This window comes from Poecilia formosa, unplaced genomic scaffold, assembly GCF_000485575.1.
Source record: "Poecilia formosa unplaced genomic scaffold, Poecilia_formosa-5.1.2 Scaffold39, whole genome shotgun sequence".
NCBI lineage: Eukaryota > Metazoa > Chordata > Actinopteri > Cyprinodontiformes > Poeciliidae > Poecilia > Poecilia formosa.
In genome coordinates this window covers 1,333,445-1,352,624 of record NW_006799978.1, presented here as the reverse complement: position 1 = coordinate 1,352,624, position 19,180 = coordinate 1,333,445, and the positions used below count along the sequence as shown (strand labels likewise).

The 19,180-nt window shown below is 36.2% G+C and overlaps 1 protein-coding gene across 3 annotated transcripts in view; it reads right to left on the bottom strand.

The window, feature by feature from the left end:
- The window catches only part of fstl5 (follistatin-like 5), a 192,272-nt gene that overhangs the window by 143,866 nt on the left and 29,226 nt on the right, over positions 1-19,180 (bottom strand). For all 3 annotated transcript variants that reach the window (XM_016670941.1, XM_007551027.2, XM_007551028.2), the window contains exons 2-3: positions 18,116-18,257; positions 8,466-8,496 (exon numbers count right to left, since the gene is read on the bottom strand). In XM_016670941.1, coding sequence (XP_016526427.1) covers positions 8,466-8,496; positions 18,116-18,257 — 173 coding nt within the window. The remainder of the gene's footprint in view (positions 1-8,465; positions 8,497-18,115; positions 18,258-19,180) is intronic.

Below are 19,180 nucleotides of genomic sequence, written 5' to 3'. Positions count from 1 at the left end.
AAAACAAACTGTGCAAATGGTGACTGCATGTGTAGGACAAAAAAATTGAAAAGAAGGGTTTCTGTAAGGAAGCTGAAACAGATTATAGTTCCCCTTTTAAATTAAGTCTAAAACTTTATTATTCAGTCATTCATATATGCAGTAATTTAAAATGCATTTTTAAAAGTCAAAGTATCCAATAATAAAACAAATGCCTTAAAAAATGTGTGGTTCTTTGGAAGTCAATGTCTACAAACAAACAAACAAAAAAAAACATTTGACTTGTTAAAAATGCTGAGTCTTGCTGTTTTTTTTATCCTGGCCGACTAATTAGAATTGACTTTTATCAGGACCACAATGCGAGTGCAATTATAACCGGGGAGGAAGATGGACTGCCAATGTGGGAGGCACTAAAGTCTCACCAAGCTAATTCAGAGGCTCAGGATATACTGAAGTTCCATCCATAGTGATACATTTTACAACTTTATCTGGTTTTCTTGTCTCAAACAGGAACTTTGTTGTCTTCCAATGGGACAAAACGCTGCAGTGAGACTGCTAACTGGAACAAGGAGGGCACACGATATCCGTCTTGAGCTCCCCTTACTGGTTACCAGTTACTTTGAGAATTCACTCTTAAATATTTTAAATAGAGCTGTCAGAGCCTTATACATCAAGTCATACTCTCAGGTTAACCAACCAGAGACTACAGTTAGCTCCTCAGACCCATTTTACAAACTTCAGCTATGAAATACTCTAAATCTGTCACTATGGCATAGACGGTTTTTATTTGTTTTCATGTGTTTATGTGTCCATCTTATCAAAAGTCTAAATATGTTTGTTTTAGGTAGCTTGAGTGCTCTTATGAACACACAATGTTCTTCAAAACAAGCTTTGCTTTGACCATCTTCATCTATCCCTCTTCCCAAAACCTGAACTATACCTTTAACGGGTTGCCGGTGACCACACAGTCCTGCAGGTACCTAAGGAACAAAACCAACAAAACTACACTTCTGTCCTACTATCCCTTTTAATATGCCTCATCCCCACATTCCTAAAAAAAAAGAAAAAAAAACTGTACTCCCTCTTTCTACATTGACTTGAGTTGAACCATATGAAGACCATTACAAATTAAATTTTGATAATAATGTGTAGTGAGATGGAACAACAGGGAGTCAAATAATTTTGTCTGAGAAAAGCACCGAAATGCTCTGCTCTTTGGTTTAGCTGTGACAAGTTATTAAAATTGTAACCCAGTCCCAGGGGGTAGTGTGCAATTTTAGAATTAATACACAATTTAGAGCTCAATGTTTTTCTCAGCTTTTGAATTATTCATGTGTGTCTGGTATGGACTTAGGTCTGGTGGCGGTAAAATGACTGCAATGCATACAAATTAATGCATCGTGTCAGTGTATTAGAGAAGAGGAGACGACACAGATTAGGAGCACAAACATTCGTGGCAGCAAAACAAGAAGCTTGGACTGGTGCAAAGGTTTCACCTCAACGATGCGGCGCAGTAATAAGAATACTCAAAGATGATAAACGGTTGTTTAAAGGTGGCATGATGCGTCTTTGGGAACATGCAACCAGTGATCTTATTCATTTTCTCTTCAACTGATTGTACTATAGACTTTAAGTGCATAATATGATTTTCATCAGAAGCAAACTGATGGCTTTTTACAATAATTTGATTTCTGAGATAGGCTGAAAAACAGTTTTGTGTCATAAACATAAGAATTGAGCATCCTGCATAATTAAATTCAAGGAAAAATACTGTTGTGTGCTGTTATGGAGATAGGTTAGATTATACTGTCCATAAACCAATTCATCTCTAACTACTAGAGAAAAAAATCTACCTTCTTAGGAACTAATCTCTATTACATAAAAATGACATTTCTGTACATTTCTTTTGATGAATATTTCTTTACAATCAACTGAAAGATAAAAATGTAAGGGATTTTGAAAATAAACTCAAAGAAATACTCTATGAAATCAATAATTATCAGGAATCAGCCTGATAAATGTAATTATTTACATTTATCTCTATTTGAACACATGTAATAAAATCTTCAAAGATTACTAAAGGAAAATAATGTTTTGTTTTTGTTATAACAAAACCCAAAACACAACCGCCCTGGGCAGTTGCCCATATCAGAAAGTGCCACTGTGTATTATAAACTCAATGAGAAATGGATTCTGCTGCCTTACGTTTCAATGGAAACCCAATTTCTGAGGTTTTGGTTTATTAAAAGCTTTCTAAATCTCTAAATTAGAAAAATAAGTTGTTTTGACCAGAGCCTACAGAGACATTTCTATGTGATCTGGAGACCAAAAATTAAGATACATTGAGATCACTGCAAGGCAGGCCTTGCTGCACTCCAACTCGACTTTCATTTTTACTTGTTAAAATTCATTATGAAAAACAAGCTTCAGTTGTTAAATTGGCGCATATTCACATGCTTTCAGTGAGTCTTATTTAACTTAAGTAACACTCCCCCTACCTTCCTTTGTAAAGACTTACAACCAGAAATATGAGACTATATAATCAATGGTCCTAATGCAAGTTCTTTGATGCAATGAGAAGAACAAATATTTTGGTTTAATGTTCAACATCTCTCTGGACAAAGCAACATTTTATAAACTACAACACAATTACACTTATTTAATATAGTAATTTGTCTAGAAAAATATCTTCATCTTTTCTGAATGAGCAGTTGAAAACTTGTTCAACCCTTGCTTTGAACTTTGAATGTTTATGAACCCCAGCTCTGCTTTGCCTTCAGGGATTTGCCGTTTATCCTGGTGTTAATTCAATAACTGACTAGTTGTGTTTTCTGCAGCTCTGCCTGAGTAAATTAGGTCCATTGATTATGTACTCTTATTTTTCTGGTTGATTTCTGTAAGTCTTTACAAAGTGAGGTAGAGGGAATATTGCTTTACTTAATAGGCTCACTCAAAGCATGTTTGCTGTGAATATGGGAACATTTCTGTTTTGTGAACTCATTCATACACATTTCATTTAGAGAATGACCATCGCTGGATTTTCATACATATGAAATAAGGGCAGGAGATCATTTTAACAAGTTCCGCTGGGTGTTTCATATAGCTAAAAATCAATCGATCTTTAGGAAATTTCCTTTCAGTAACAGCCTCGGGTCTTGTTGCAGATTGCATAGCAAGCTAAACTTTTGTGGTGCACACTGGGACTCCAATTAGAGCACCCTAGAAAATGGCTTCATTTGTTGGTTTTCTGCATTTCTTCAATCTAGCATTTTGAAAATGTGTTCTCTTTGAAAAAAAGGAAAAATAAATCTATATTTGTCAATCATTATTTTTTTTAATTGCTTCAAATTGAAAAAGCAAAGCCGAAATACCTCTGGCCAGTTCGATAGTTTATCACAGCCTAAATGAAACAAACGTCTGAAACACGTTCAAAGATGAAAAGACAAATACTACAACACTAGATGCTTTGTTTTTAGCAGAAACTGTTCCAGGAATGCCATGCTCTCTAATCAGTTCACCCTTTTCAGAGATCCCACCAATCTTTGACAGATACAGTTTTTAGATAAAAATAAAGTTTCTCAGAATTATGTTAGTTGTATTCTTTTAACTGATGGACATAAAAAGGTGCAAAGTGTCTTCTCTGGCTGGCTTTGTTTGTTACCAGAATATTTAATATTTTGAACTCTTGAAAATCTGTTTGGTTGTCAATTTAAGATGCAGGCATATGACAACAGCTTGCAAACCTTACGTATTAGTCAAAGGTTAACCCTGCAGTATAAAAGTAAGAGGTATTAAAATAAAAACAGACCTGAATTATTTATAACCTCTGCACAGTTCTCGCTTTCTAGGCTGGAAATGTGTTTGCTGAAAACTGGCCAAAGTTTTCCCTGCTCTCAGCTTACAGAACATAGTGTATTGAATTGAATCACCGAAGACAGCTGGGGCCGCCCTTTATGGTAATGCACCCTCTACAATTACTGCTTCGACCTTCCCTGGTGAAGAAAAATGGGGATACAGTCCGTCCATTTAGCGGCCCCTTCACACACTCAGTGGCAGCCCTGTTGGGCCGCTGGACTACCTTTCGCCCTCCACTGACTTTTGTTGGGAGGAGACAGAAAATACATTAGACAAGTGACAGAAAGATGAATTAGATGTATTTGTCAAGCAACAAAAGGACATAAGTGCATTAATTTTTCCAAAAAAAAAAATCTACTCATAGATGGAACTGGTTGGAAACTCCAGTGCCAAATACAGATTTGATTAATTGTTTTGTGCACTGCAAAGCAGTTTTTTTCCCTTTAGGAGGTGAAGCTTTATGTTACCGGATGCAAAGGCAGAGCTCAGATTTGGCATATTTAACCTCATAGACTACTGTGTTCAGAAAGTGAAAAACTGTGGCCTCTTCCAGAAGTGTAATTCATGCTGTTTTACTGCAGTGACCTCTAAGCATCAACACTACTAAATTCTGCATCTTCTGATTTTATGTCAAGTTACACTTGACACTAATACACTAATCCCAGATATTTAGATGTACCATCACACTAAATCATTAAATGCCATGTCCTGTTGTAGGTCAGATATGATTTTCAAAATTTGTTAGAAGTTAAATGCCAGAGTAATGAGCAAGATGCGTTTTCATAGAATCATTAATTTGTTTAAATCTGTAAGTTTATACACTCTGTAATGCCTAAACTGTTTTTTCTAAAAAGTTTAGAAAAAACCAGATGAAAATGTCATGGCTTTCTAAGTCTATGAAAGGTTATTTTCACAACAACATTTAGATAAATTAAGGCACTCCCATGCATCTATTTTAAAGCCAAAACCTCCAGCACACTACTTCCTTCTGTAACACCAGGGAAAAATCTAAAGAAATTAGCTAAGTTAGACGCTAAAATCTCACTCAGAAGGAAGAAATCATTGCTTCAATATCAAAATTACCGGACCATCAAAAAACCTGAATTTCAGTTTAAAAATTAACTAAAGGACAAAAACATTAAGAAAATGGCCACTTCACTAGTCAATCAATACGCTAAATCAAGTTTAGATTAACTCAATCAATAACTTCCCTAATCATTAATTGATACATTTGGAGGAGAAACCAGTGAAACTTGTAGGCCTGAGAGCGTTATACCAGCTGTGAAGTAAGTAGCATCATTTTGTGTGGGTGTTTTGCTGCAGGAGGGACTGGTGCACCTCACGAAATGGCTGTGTGATGAAAGAATATCATACAGAAATGTAAAGAAAAATATGAAGAAAAAACTGGAAGGGAGTTAGTTAATGGTTAATGGTCCAAAGCACAACCTCAGAGTAGCTACAAAATCAAATATCTTTGGTAGAGTTGTGAAAAATGTGACTCAGTTCTGTCAGGACAAATGAACCAAAGTTACTTGCAAGCTGTTGTGATATGTCAATTCAACCTGAGTGTATGTTAAAAAGTTCTAAAACCTAAGGAATTCTCTGTTAAAAAAAAGTTGGTAATTCTGATTGAACAACAGAATAAGTTTTTTCACACAGTGGGGAATAAAATGTTCTCTCCAGCTCATATTTGATCTAGATATGTTTTTTGACTATGCCCAGAGACAGCATTATCAGAATAAAATAGAAAAAGCCAAGGACAGATAAATATAACACAGAAATAACACACTGATAAATACATCACTGAACACAAGGGCAGAACAAGGGCAGGAAGGATAAGATGCTTATTTGTCTGTTTATGCACTTTGTATTTTTGATAATCTACCCTGGCTTCTGAGATAATTATGTTCAAAGATTCAAAAAATTAAGAAGGGCCCTTCACATTGGGAGGAAAACTCAGGTATGAGGCAGGATTACATGGAGTTGTCGTGGAAGCTTGGAGATTAAAGATAAAAAATTAAAAAAAATAAAAAAACAGAAGATGGCTTCAGGTTTACTCCAACACCAGTACAGCTGTGCCTCTTCCTCCCTGTTAGTTTCACAACATTTATGCATTACAACATTACCAAAACTACTTGCATGTTGGCCTCAACTGGAAGCAAAGAAGAATCCCATTATGCTGCACACAATTTGTCTCAGAAGTTGGAACTTAGATTTGGGAATCTTGTTGCGCCGAGTTCAGCTTGCACAAGATACAAATTAGAAAACCAGCGGTTGATGTCCCAGTCGGGATTGGGACAATAAAGTCCGTCATTTTATGCATTCAAATTGTAAAAAGGAACATGCTCATAAATAAATACATAAATGCATAAAGTACAGTAGTAGGCCTGACTCTTGCTCTAAGTGATACAAACACACTGCAAATAAACTGATAATTTCTGCGACCTTGACTATGATAAGTGTAGCCATAATGAATTCAAGGTCAGTTGGGAACCTCTGACTTTCCAAGTTGTAATTCCAGTATCAGTGGGTGTTTTGTTTATTCAGACTTGGAATTTAAAATTTCCAACTTCGGATTCAAATTCAAGACAGAAATGCAGGAAGGTTGAATTTATGAAAAGCACAAATCTGCACCTTCAGCAACTTTTTTAAACATGTTTTATATTTGTTTTTTAACCAAGTAGTTAAATACATTTATGACAGAATGTTTATTCTAAATTCAACATTTGCATTAAGAATATTGAATCTGGCCCCACATAGACAAATAAAAACAACCCCAGAAAGTATTTACTGGTTCATCCTCTGACTGCCAACTCTGGAAATGATGGAAGGAAGTTTTAGGGATAGAGAAATTATTTTTGGCTCCCAGGCTGTAGGATGGAAGAGACACTGAAATTTTAAAATGAATCAGAATCTATAAAGTCTTGAGTCCAGTCCACGGTGTTCTTCCTGAAATACTTTACCAGAAATTAATCATGGAGTATTTAAGATTGATGTGAACTGCACTTCCTTCACTTTGTTACATACGTATGCTTTTATTTTTTCCTTTACCTTCTCACAGTATTTTCTTCCTTAAAATGTTAATATAAAGTGTCTTTTCAACACTTGTGGATTCTTTGACCTTCACAGAATGAATTGTGTCTCAAGCTGACAAAACATTTTGTTATTAAATATAATTTAATTAATTTCTGAACTTCAAATGTTTCACACCTAATTTTTTCCACAATGCATGCTGAGCACACCACAAACACTTCAATTAATTTAAGAAAACCTCAGGCTGAAAATAAAATGCAGAAAAGCACTAAAATGATAACTTCAGGGTGTCACACTGGTAATGCTGAACTTTGTCAACATTCAACCAAAATGCTGAAGGAAAACAAATGGCAGCTACATGATGCAAATTTGTGTAAAGTATGTATTTAGTAAGTGAATCAAACAGGAATGTCTTGCTAGAATGATGATGTTTGTGTCTGTTTTAAGGCCAAACAGCTCTGAAGTCCAAGCCTCATGATACCACACAAAACTCTGGTATGAAGCAGATTTTGGTCTGCATGATGGAAAAAAATAATGAAAACTTGAAAAGAAAAATACCACAGAGGATGTGGGGACTTGAATGCATTACCCTTTTGATTCTGTCGACATATTAAGAGATTATATCATTTTGTCAAATTGACTGATTTAGTTGGATAACAGCTTGTGCTCATGGAGCTTTTTGGTAAAAATGGCCCATAATAATCCCAGACATCTGCTTGGCGTCCCAATAACAGCATTTTAAAATGACCTTTACCAGGAACTATTGATGAAACTTTCCATATTTGACCTGCAGTGGTTGTATCAGCTGCATCCCCAGAAGCCGCAGCATTTTCTGTGGTTAATTTCTACTAGTAAATCCGCACTTATCTGTGCATGGCTTGAAAAACTATATTATAGTTCATGCACCTTATTTTTAACAAGGTATCATTAATAAAATAGCAATTTTCTATTTTCCTGCAATTCTGTCTGGTTTCAGTTTCTGTTTTGCAGCATTTGAGATTAGCTAACCAGCCCATCATTTTCTGCACTCGTTTACAGATTTTCACCTCTTCAAACAACTTTTGATCAAATTAATCTATTCTTCTGAATATCTGCAACAAGACATTATAAAACACAAATTATTTGGGAGAAATGCTGTAAAGTATCCATTTTTGTGAATAATCCCTTTTCAGTTTCAACAGATTCAGTTACAGAGAATCAACTGCATTAATGCCATTATATCTGTCAATTTTCTGTTCAGCTTCTAGTAAGAATATTTGGCTTTGTGGAAAATAATGTCCACCAGAAACACTGATAATGATTTTATGATTTTTTTCTGATTTTATGTTTTGGTTTTGAAAAAGAAAAAACTGTAGACATTACTTATTCTATGAACACATGAATCATAAACATTTGGTCTGGGCAGCCCTACTTTGAGGTGTACAAAAACTTTAATAGATATTTAACTCATAACTACCTCACACAAACTTAGAACAGAAACGAAAGTTTTGTAGTAGATGTTTTTTGCCTGGGGTGACCTCAACTAGATAACAGCCACACATCTTGTAAAAATGGAGTCATGCATCAATGAACAGGAAAGAAAGCAGGTGGAAACTCACCTTTTACCCGCAAGCTCGCCGGGATCCCATCCTGATGGAGTAAGAACAAAACAAATTATGTTATAATAAGCACAATAAAATACACCACATTCAAAATCCTGATATATGGAAGAATATGTCTGAGTACAATTTCTTTGTACACAAAGGAATGCACATATTCAACCACTGACCTGTTATGGCAAAGTTTGTTCAGCAAGTAACATAGCATATAATTGAGTTGTTACTTCTTTACACTGTTGACACTAAAGCCCAAGGATTTCAGCTTTATGGACGAGTCTACTGCATTTTCTGGTTCAAAGCTGCTGTAAGAACACTTTTAGTTATAAAGGTTCTTTTCAGATCCAATTGTATGAAGAAAAATAAGTCTATAGCCATTATTACCTTCCAATTTCTTTTGCAGCATTCAAGTTATTTAGCAATTTTTTCTTGACGCTTTTATTCTCAATTGTTTGTAACAACAAATATTTGGTTTGCACTGCTCCATCTTGACAGCTTAAGCAGCAGCCTTGTTTTTTTGATTGTTTTATTGAATTTCCACATGCAGTCTTTGCTGTAGCTCCTCCACAAATGGATGGCATACAGTGCAATAGATTATAATCTTTACTGAAGTAGTGTATACATATCAAGTTTATCTCTTAGCACATTAATTTGTGGCCCCATAAAGCATCATCATCTATAAATGTTCATATCAGACAGGTAGTCAAATATACAATGATCCAAGTATTTGTAAAAAATATTAGGAAATTCTGGTCTTTCCCACTTCTGACAAACATTGTCAAACTCTCAACCATGTTGAGACCAGACCCTCCATACTGCTCACTATATGAGCAGAGCATCACTGAATCATCTGCATACAACAGTCACCTACGTAGTCTCCAACTGCACATCCTGTTCCATAATTATTATTCAGTAACTTTGACACGTCATTCAAACAGACAAAGGAGACAAAATCTTCCTAATTAGAAACACTGAAGGAAAAGACACCCGTTTTATATGCACTGTCTGAGCATACTACAAAGATAAGATTTTTACTAAAAATGTAAATAAATATTTGTTTGTTATACCTTATCTAATATGATTTATATAATCAAATACTTTAGAGGCATACAAAAAAGAACAAAAAAAATTGTGGAATTACCTCTGTCATATAAAAGTCTGAACAACATTTAGATTTAAATTTGTTTTCAGGAGCAAAGACAAAACCTTTTATATTGTTTAAAATAGTCCTCTCTTTCCTTCAATAAAATACTGTCTATGGCACATGTGTCAAACTCAAGGCCCGCGGGCCACATGTGGCCCGCCATGTCATTTTATGTGACATGGCGGGCCATGTCACATAATGACATTATGTGACATGGCCCGCGGCGGACATGTGGCCCGCCATGTCATTTTATGTGGCCCGCCCCAGCATTACAAGCAAGACTGTGAATGAAGATGTGTGTGAGTTGGTGTCAGGGCGGCAGGTCGCGCTAGACGTTTTTTTATCATCCGTTATCTTGACCGACAACATAAAAAAAAAAAAAAGAAAAAAAAAATCGGTCATGTACTATTTTTATCCGTGAAATTACAATCATATTAACATCGGCTATTTAGTCGCCTTTATGCGGTTTAGTTGATATTCACCGTGAATCCAGATCCCATCACAAATTAAACAGATAAATGTATCTACATTTTCTCGTAGTGACAAAAACCACCCCAATAACTTTTAATAAATTAAATTAAGCGACTTCACTTAAATTAGCATCACTTCACCCGCTGGGGTCTGAACAACTTCCTCCTGGTTCCCATCTGCAGAAAAATCTGCGCTAATTCATCAGTCAGTTGGATCTGTCTGATCCAAACAGATCAACTGAACTCAGTGTTTTACCTTGCGCGTTCCGGTGTGCACTTTTACCAGGAGTTTTTTTTTGTTTTTTGCGTGGTTACGTCTTCAGCTGCTCCAGAACGCCGCTCTCCTGGGTAACGTGCACCAAGAAGGCTCCATTTGTTAAATCCGCTGGATGAGTTACTCCCAGCGGTTTCTAATTCTTCGCAGCGGCGGAGCCGCGTCCGCAGTGGCTGAGCAGCGGACTGCGCATGTTACAGTCTAATTAACTTTTGCATCGTCATTTATTTCCTCCAGATAAACTACCGGCTCCTCAAATGGATTAACACAACGTTGCATTCTCTTTAGTTTTCTCTGGTCTGTAATGGAGACTTGAATTTAACGCGCCATTTCAACCAAAGGTTTGTAATGTGCTTCCTAACCAGACGCTCCAAAGCGTCCGGTCCATAACTCTTCAACACGCTGTCAGCTCCCGGTCAGAAAGACGCATTTAGTTCAGAGACCATGAGATGACATTCAGAAAGAATGTTTTTAATTAATTGGTTTCAGTTTCCTCTGAGACTAAATCTTTGCGTAAAGTCTATAATGTCTGCCCATGTGACTTGTTTTTATTATTTGTTTGCTTACCTTTAAACAACCGATTTAAATATTGTAAATTTTAAACTGAGCAGTAATTTTACATCCATGGAAACTCAAATGTAATATTTAAAACTTCAATACATAAAATCAGTTATTTAACAATATGAGGTGGTGTTTAATTTATTTTTAACATTGTATTTTTATACATTTATGCTAGGGCTGCCCAAGTCTAGTTTTCCAGAGCTACCATCTGCAGCTTTAGATGCATTCCTTCTCTAACACACCTGGACCATTGACTCATTATAAGCCTCTACAGAACTGAATGAGGGAAGTCAACCTTTTGTCTGGAGTGTTTTAGCAGGGATGCACTCCTGATTTGTACCGTCAATGTGGCCCGTTGAGGGGGGCCAATATGCTGAAGTGGCCCTCAGTGAAATTGAGTTTGACACCCCTGGTCTATGGCAATAGGCTGATAATCATCACCATGATGCATGATTGTTACCTTTAGATGTAATTTTTTCATACTCACACCTGGCCAAATTATTTCAAAGTACTTTATATTCTAAACTATTTGACCAGAAATTTGATAACAATAACCAGAATAATCTTTGCTTGAAGAACCATGACCACGGTACTTTAAGTCAATGCGTGTTAGAAAACCTCCACATTTAGATGCTAGATGAAGTTGTGGAAAAATGTTTCTATTAAGGCTAAAGAAGCATAAATATTTCATTTCTCTTCAGCAGAATTTTGATATCTCATTATTCTTGTAAAAAAGACTTTACTAGTTCTTGCAGGGAATTATTATAGAGAGGATGCATTTAGCAATGAGTCTACAGTCAGTAATGGACCGCAGAGTCTGCCAAATACAGCCAAATTAGCCAGTTCTAAGGATTTTTGCTGAATATTTGTGTAATGTATTGAACATGAGCTAAGTTGTTGTAACATGAATTGGACTCAGTGAAGCTAAAGTTTAGAAATGTTATATATTTTCCTAAAGTTATGCTGCAATAGTGTTGTAATGTTGTTGTCATAGTAGAGAGATATCTGATAATCTAGTTAGCACTGCAAATGTGGAACTGCTGCAGCTAATCAAATTCTAATAAGAGTCGAAAACACCCACAGAAATTGAGTTTTAATATTTAAGTTTTATGTGTAGACTTCTTAAAATCCCACTGTTCATGCTCTGCTGGCACCGAAAGCTGGAAACATATTAATCACATTTACTACTAAATTTACAAGTATGTTAACACACACCATGGAGATGTAGGAACAACTTTTGCATTTTGGGAACAAAAGCTGCATCTAAACTTGGTAACTGAATTAAATAAATAGAAGTAATTATTAAACCCAAACTGGTCCTGAATAAAGCTCTTTGGAACCTGGGAAACCAATTACCAGAAAAACAGAAGAGGAGCAAGTTGGCTTTTTTCATAACTCACTGTTTTTATTTACCAAATCAACATGATGCAATAAAGAAAACATTATTAACAGTAACAACCTTCCCCTGCCAATCATTTCCTTTCTTTTCCCCAAACATTGTTAAGCAAACAAGACAACAGGAAGAAGAGCAGAAAGTGCCTGTTGCTCTTTGGACCATGCAGGTTGCCCCACAACAGCTCTATAGGAGATGACATTTAGATTTGCACTACAAGAAAGAAAAACTTCAAAAGAGGCTCATTTGCATATTGCAGACAGTGTTCACTCTTGATTTGTTTAAAAAGAATGATTTCCCCAGAGCCACTGGCAGCATGGCCTCTTCTGCACCGAGACTCTGGGGACATGGAAACACCCAGCTGCACAACTTCTGTTTCATCTGCACCGCAACAAACTAACCGGCTGACCGACCACGTCCATCTCCACGTCTTCCACAGTTCATCTCATTCCTGCAGGCTTCTGTTCTGTCGCTCTAATCAACTGCTTCCAGTCTTAAGTTCTCCACAAACACTTAATTATACATCAATTTCATTGGACGCCAATTTCATTTTCCAACAAGACTTAGCAAAGGCAACACCAAAATTACCAAGACCTGCTTATATCTCCACTGTGCTTAATGAGTGAGCAAAATCACTTAACTTAGCCCTCAAAGTTAAGGGTTTATTCTTGACGAAAGTCAGCTTTTATCAAGAATAAGATGACAGGACAGCCACAGGCTGAACTAATCCAGTACACATACACATAACTTTCAAAAGACCAGTATTTCTTTTTAAATAAAAGTTTTCTTTTATTTACCATTTGTTGTAATGTTGTCATTTTCTAAGACATTTTAGGGTTTGACTTTGCTGTAGTTAAAAAGAAGAGAACATAAAACATGTTACTGTGAGAATTAAATCTGTACAAGTTTCATTTTTTGAATTTAATTGATAATACATTTATAATTGATAAATAAAAATGTAATGGCATAAAAAAAATAGATATGGAACCTGGAATTGTAAATTGTGCGGCGAATAAATATCAGTAACTCAAACTGACCAGTAAAGGAGAAAGACTTGAAGAATGGACATCAGTCACATTAAAAATAAAAATGACTTTCTGACGTCTGTACTCATCAATCCATTTCTCGCTCAAGTTTTTTGGTTTCTCATGTTCCCAGCCTCTTTATCTCAATCTTGTTTGCTCTCCGCCCACTCCCTCTTCATCTCTCTGGTTATCCCCTGCTAATCTAGATTTGCCATGTGGCTAAGCCAGAGCTGGATTGTCGGGCTTTGCACTCAGTTGTCCTGGCCTCCATTTTGTTTGTCCTGACATAATAGCTTGATCTAAAAGCGACAAACTCGCAGAAATTGCTTTCCTGTCTTGTGTCAAGCAAGGCTGGCAGATTTTTCTAAATTGTAAATTATAGCTAACCTCCCATGACAAGGCAATATTAGGCTGTCGACTCTTTATGTCATTCAAGGTCTGGCAGGAGATGTCTGAGAACTGAAATTATCACTTTGTTTGATATATAACCAGTTATGATTAGCAGACAGGATGTGTGTCCTACACCTGACCCAATGTGGTGGGATGATTTTTTTTTAAACAGCTACAGCATGTGACCAGATGTTTATGGCTGAGTGACTCTTGGTGATTGAAGTCATTGTGGGGAGGCTTGTGAGGTCATGTCTGATCCCGTTATGTCCGTCACACACCGTCCTTCAAAGCAAAGGGAGGGACAAACCAACAGCAAACTTCACTCGGAGCACTTTCCTCATAAATGCATTTTCTTTCATTGCAATTCAAAGTGATAAAAAATGTATACTTGTAATCAGATTTGCATGCAAAAAAGGGTTTTAAAGCTAGATGCTGTATAATCACGCAATATCTTCCATTTCCAAACGTTTACACTGCTCATTCAGCTGTGTTGGCAAGTCACTGATCTCAGCTTCCCTGCAATCTAGACAACAGTTAGAGGCAACAAAGGAACATGGCATGATTCAGAGAAAGGGCTTCCAGTGTGGCATTCTCTTTCAGAAGGAGTTTACATTTCTACAGCTCCGACAGGCAGATAGATGAGCAGAGTTTACCTCCATCCCCTCACAAGACAAATTATCACAGTATGCAGATGCTGTAATGACATTCCTCTGGGATGTAATCAAAGTGCCTAACGCATTAATTTCATTCAAGCAGAAAAGCAAATAAATCATTTTTGTAACTTTGTGTCACATTCCAGCGACATGCTGACATACATTCATTATGAAAATTACTGTTTCACAACATCATGAAAAAATAAAGTCAAACAAGAAATTTGTGGTGGGAAATAATCTTATCCAAAATGGGATGAAATCATAATAAAAATAGGTATTTGTAATAAACTGTGTTAGTTAGATGACTCATGCCTTTCTGTGTGGCTGCTTTTTAAACTTTCCTTCTACGAGTTGATGGAAACCTGACTGACACCGCCGCATTGTCTCTAATTAAACGATGTAAATATTTGTCTGTCAGCCTTGCCTATTTAAAGTATTATCCTTTTTACACAAACATGTTTTTGTTTTATTATAGTGCATCGTTAGTATACATATTTACAGTGTCTGTTCTCAATAATAAGGGAAAGTGAGGAATTACTCAACTGAACTATAGAACTTAAAACTGCATTGTTTTTAGCTCATTGCTTTATTTTTGTGTATTAAACTTGTAGAAGTTTGGTCCCCTCTGCAAGCCTCACCCGAGTTTGACCATCTGTCACAAAAGTAAGGCTGAGTAAGATGCCAACATCCTGCTAGTTTCATATACATGCTAAATGGAGAAGAGAGAATACATTCGTTTCAAAAGAAAATATGAGTCGAAAGAAAGATGTAGGTTCTCCTGGCAGGAACGGAGATTCTGACCAGAACAAAGGCAGTTCATGTGTCTGATAACATTATTGCCTATGCCCAAAATAAACCTTACAAGACTTTAAAAAAGGTCAAATGAGGCAGAATACAGTTTAAGATACCCATATCATCAAATAAGTTTCAATATTTAGAGGACTGTATGCATACATTGAAGGTATATTTCCAAATCCAGAATGCTTCAACAATTTTGCTTCACTTAATTTTATTACAAAGTGGGAATTCATTATTTATCATATTTCATCAGACATGAAAAACATGTCTTTAAAGCAGTGAAAACCCCCCCCCCAAAAAAAAACCAGTCAGCTCAGTCAAGGGATGTGTTTCAGTATTTGAAGTCAAAATGCAGCAGGTTTTGTTTGGGAAAAAAAAAAGAAAAAAAAGAAAATTAAAACGGAAAGACATGACTTATTTTTAAAATCAAACTTATGCTTCAAGGTTGATTTTAAAAATGTCATTATCTGTCTTGACATTTTTTTGTATTTTCTCCTTCCTCTGAAAAGCTGTGCTTTTTGATCCATTTTCCATATTCCTAAATGGTGTCTCATTTCACCAGAGCTCATTTTTTTGGGGAGAATCTGCAGACATTGGTAACCAAACACTTCTCCCACAAGATCCACTACACTTTAGAGCACTGATAGAGAAATGTTCCATCTCTGAAATCCTCTGCCAAATGCTGTGAACACGGAGCAAAGAAAATCACATTACCTTCTCCACAGACTTCAAAGTAAACGCTTTACAAGATATAGCTATGAAAGTCTGTGAAACATTTTTTTTTTTTCCCCTTTGACTTAAACTGGAATATATGAGTTAAGGAGAAACATAAAGTAGTGACAAGATAATGGAGATCAGGTTTCCATGAATCACCATAGGGTTATTTGAGACTATATTCAGTGCAAAAGCCACGTAAAAATAGGAAAAGAGCATTTATGTCTCTTATTGCTTAACATCATTATCCGACAGATATATCTGAAATGTTATGAGAATATTGGTTCCATTTATAATGCAAATATCAATCTTACTGTTTTAAATAGTTTTTTCCAACTACTGCCTTTTCAGTGGTTCATTTGGTTTAAAGGTCATTTCCTTTATGGAAGTCCATAAAGCACTGAAATCAATTGACCCAAAACAATTTTCTAGACTTTGTAGTTTGTTGTATTGTTGAGAAAATCCCAAATTATAAAGGTTTCAGTAAATAGCTGCTCTATTTCTAAACTTTTTACTAATGATGATAAAAGTAATAAAGCTTTGAAAACAATGTGCTTCCATGTTTGTTTTGGTTTAAATGGAGTTCCTCATGGCTTAATTTTGGGACCCTTTCCATTTACCATTTTAATAAGTCCATTGGAAACAGTATTTTTACAACTGAAGTGTTGCAGACAACACTAGACTTTGTTCAGCAAAGAACTTTAAAATGCCTTTTAGCTGCTGCAGGCTTTACCATGTGGCTTAAAGCAGGTTCTGAGTGAAGACATTCAAATGTCTGTTTTTCAGACATCATTAAAATAGTTTACACAATTCCTTACCAATATGGAGATCTTATTGAGTGTGTTCGATGCAAGACTTGAACACAGCTATTTACCCAGGGATTTTTTTCCCCCTAGAATTCGTATTAAGTTAAAAGAGCTGAATGTTTGACATCATCAGTAAGAAAACAATCTTCTCCGGTTATTTCTTGAAATGTTTTTGATTATGGTAGATGAAGAAAGACAAACACGAGTGCTGCTTCCTTCACTTTCAGTTTTAGATTATGTGCATTAATGCTCCTTAGTTTTATAATGAATCTATTATTCAGATGCATCTCTGTGCTTTAAAATCTGGCCATGTGACCTTCAGAATAATCTAAATAAAGTCTCATTTTAGGCTTGAAGCTCTAATTAACAGTTTTGAAACGTCTTCTTCACCAGGCCTACTTTGGAATAGATTATTCTCAAGGGACTCTGTGTAAAGAACAAAATAAAAAGGTTGAAATAAATAGAGCTGATGGTCAGGGATTTATGTAAAAAAAAAAAAAAAAAGTACAGACCTGGCCCATCCTAAATTATTAGAAACCATTTCTTTGTAAATCTCCTTAAAAAGGTCAGCAAGTGTCTGACCATTACGTCTTTTTAACAGATTTTTGTCTCTTTTTGCTTCTTAGTTAACTCAAATATACTCCAATGACGATCCACCATCTGCTCCTTCTGACACCTTGTTACATTTACTTCCTCTCAGCCACCAACCTTTTAAACCACTGCCGCTGCCTTTCATCTCCAAGCCGCTTTGCCACCTTGCCAGCCTCCAACTAAAATAAATGCTAAATGCAATATTTAGTCTGGCTGTGTCAGACAGGCTTAAAAGTAAAGGCAAAAATGCAACATTTTTTCCCTCCCTGTCTTCACTTTGAGACATCATGGATGTCAGACTGCATGGTAGACGCCTTTACCAGTAAACAGAACTGCAAGAGGCTTATGAGAAATGTAAACTGAAGGACCACAATCCAAACAAACGGCTTTCTGACCAATAAACACACTCATCTGTTTAGCACTAAATCAAAGAAAAACAGCATGCAGCTACTCTGCAGGGTTAAAGTAATGACTTGTGCTTTGTAATGCAGTAGAAGAAATTAATAAAAACAGCAGGTTTCGTCTGTGGGAGTTGCACTTTATCACTTGGTCAATAAGCATTCAATTATATCTTTTACTTAAGATGTTCAGTTAAAAGAAATAATCTTTTTTCATCTGGGATTCATATTAATCTGATAATATCTCTGGAAAAACTGTCTGCCACTGTGGAGAAGGGATAATGATTTTTCATTATTTTATTATTAATATAAAGTGGATTGAAGAAAAAAACACATGAGACGCATCAATAAAATCCCTGTGTAATTAGCTTCATACTTTGCAAAAGCTAAAAAGTCTAATTATGGACAGCAAATGGAAAGAGAAGGCAATCAATACCTTGTGTCGGAATTTCACGACTGGTCGATAGGTCTGCGACCCGAATCCCTCTTTGTCGGGTCTCCCAGTGGCGCCGAGCCCGGAGATCCCCACCATTAAAATGGCAACCCACCACCAGTCGGCTGTCTTCATTGGTCTTTTCCTGTCAAAAACCAAACAAGAATGGTGAGCTCTCCTCTACAACAATTTAAAGGTTCAATACCGTTTGGCTGAGGCAATTCATCAAGCATGCTGTAATTAGCGTAGACAATGAGAACCACAAAGCTGTCGCTGGTTTACACTAAAGCTATCAATACGAGCCCCACACTCAGCAATGAGATAGCATCTCCTTTTAAATCAATTATGGGGAAATAGACATCATGAGAAAATCTAGATAAGGTCGAAAGAGAGACAATATATTAAGGCAATTAAAGTGAGGGCTTTGGATTAATTAGGCTGAGTGTTTAAATCAAGTAGCTGTGATGCAGTGGGGAGATAAGATGTTCAACTCGGCTGCAAGAACAGATGTAATCCAAGTATATTTATATGAGTGCGAACATTCGCTTTACACCTCTAGTGTAATGCATTTTCAATTATTCATTATGTTGCATGAGGACAAGTCAAACCTTTGCATGACATGAATTAAACAAAAAGGACTTTGAGAACACACCCCGTGAATGTCACAGAAACAGCTTTGTTAGAGGAAGTAAACAAGCAAGAATTTCAATAAATATGCATCATTATCCAATAAACAACTTTATTTATTCTGTCTTACCTCAGGTTAAATGTAAGACAGAATTAAAGATAAAATGTAAAAGGCATTTACATCCACAACATCTGCAGCTCAACTCTAAAGTCTTTGTGACAGTTTATACATTTTACTCAGTGTTCACAGGCAAAGAGCAAGCTATGGCTTTTTAGCAATCTCAGGCCTCAAGGGTCTGTTCATCTTTCTTCAATAGAGAGAGATGACTGACAGCAGCTTGGTGACCCCGCTTCCTTGTTCTACTGGAGTGACACTGAGTTTGACAACAATGGCAGTGCTGCAGCAGACTTCTGAGCCCACATGCTACTCACAGGAGGTTA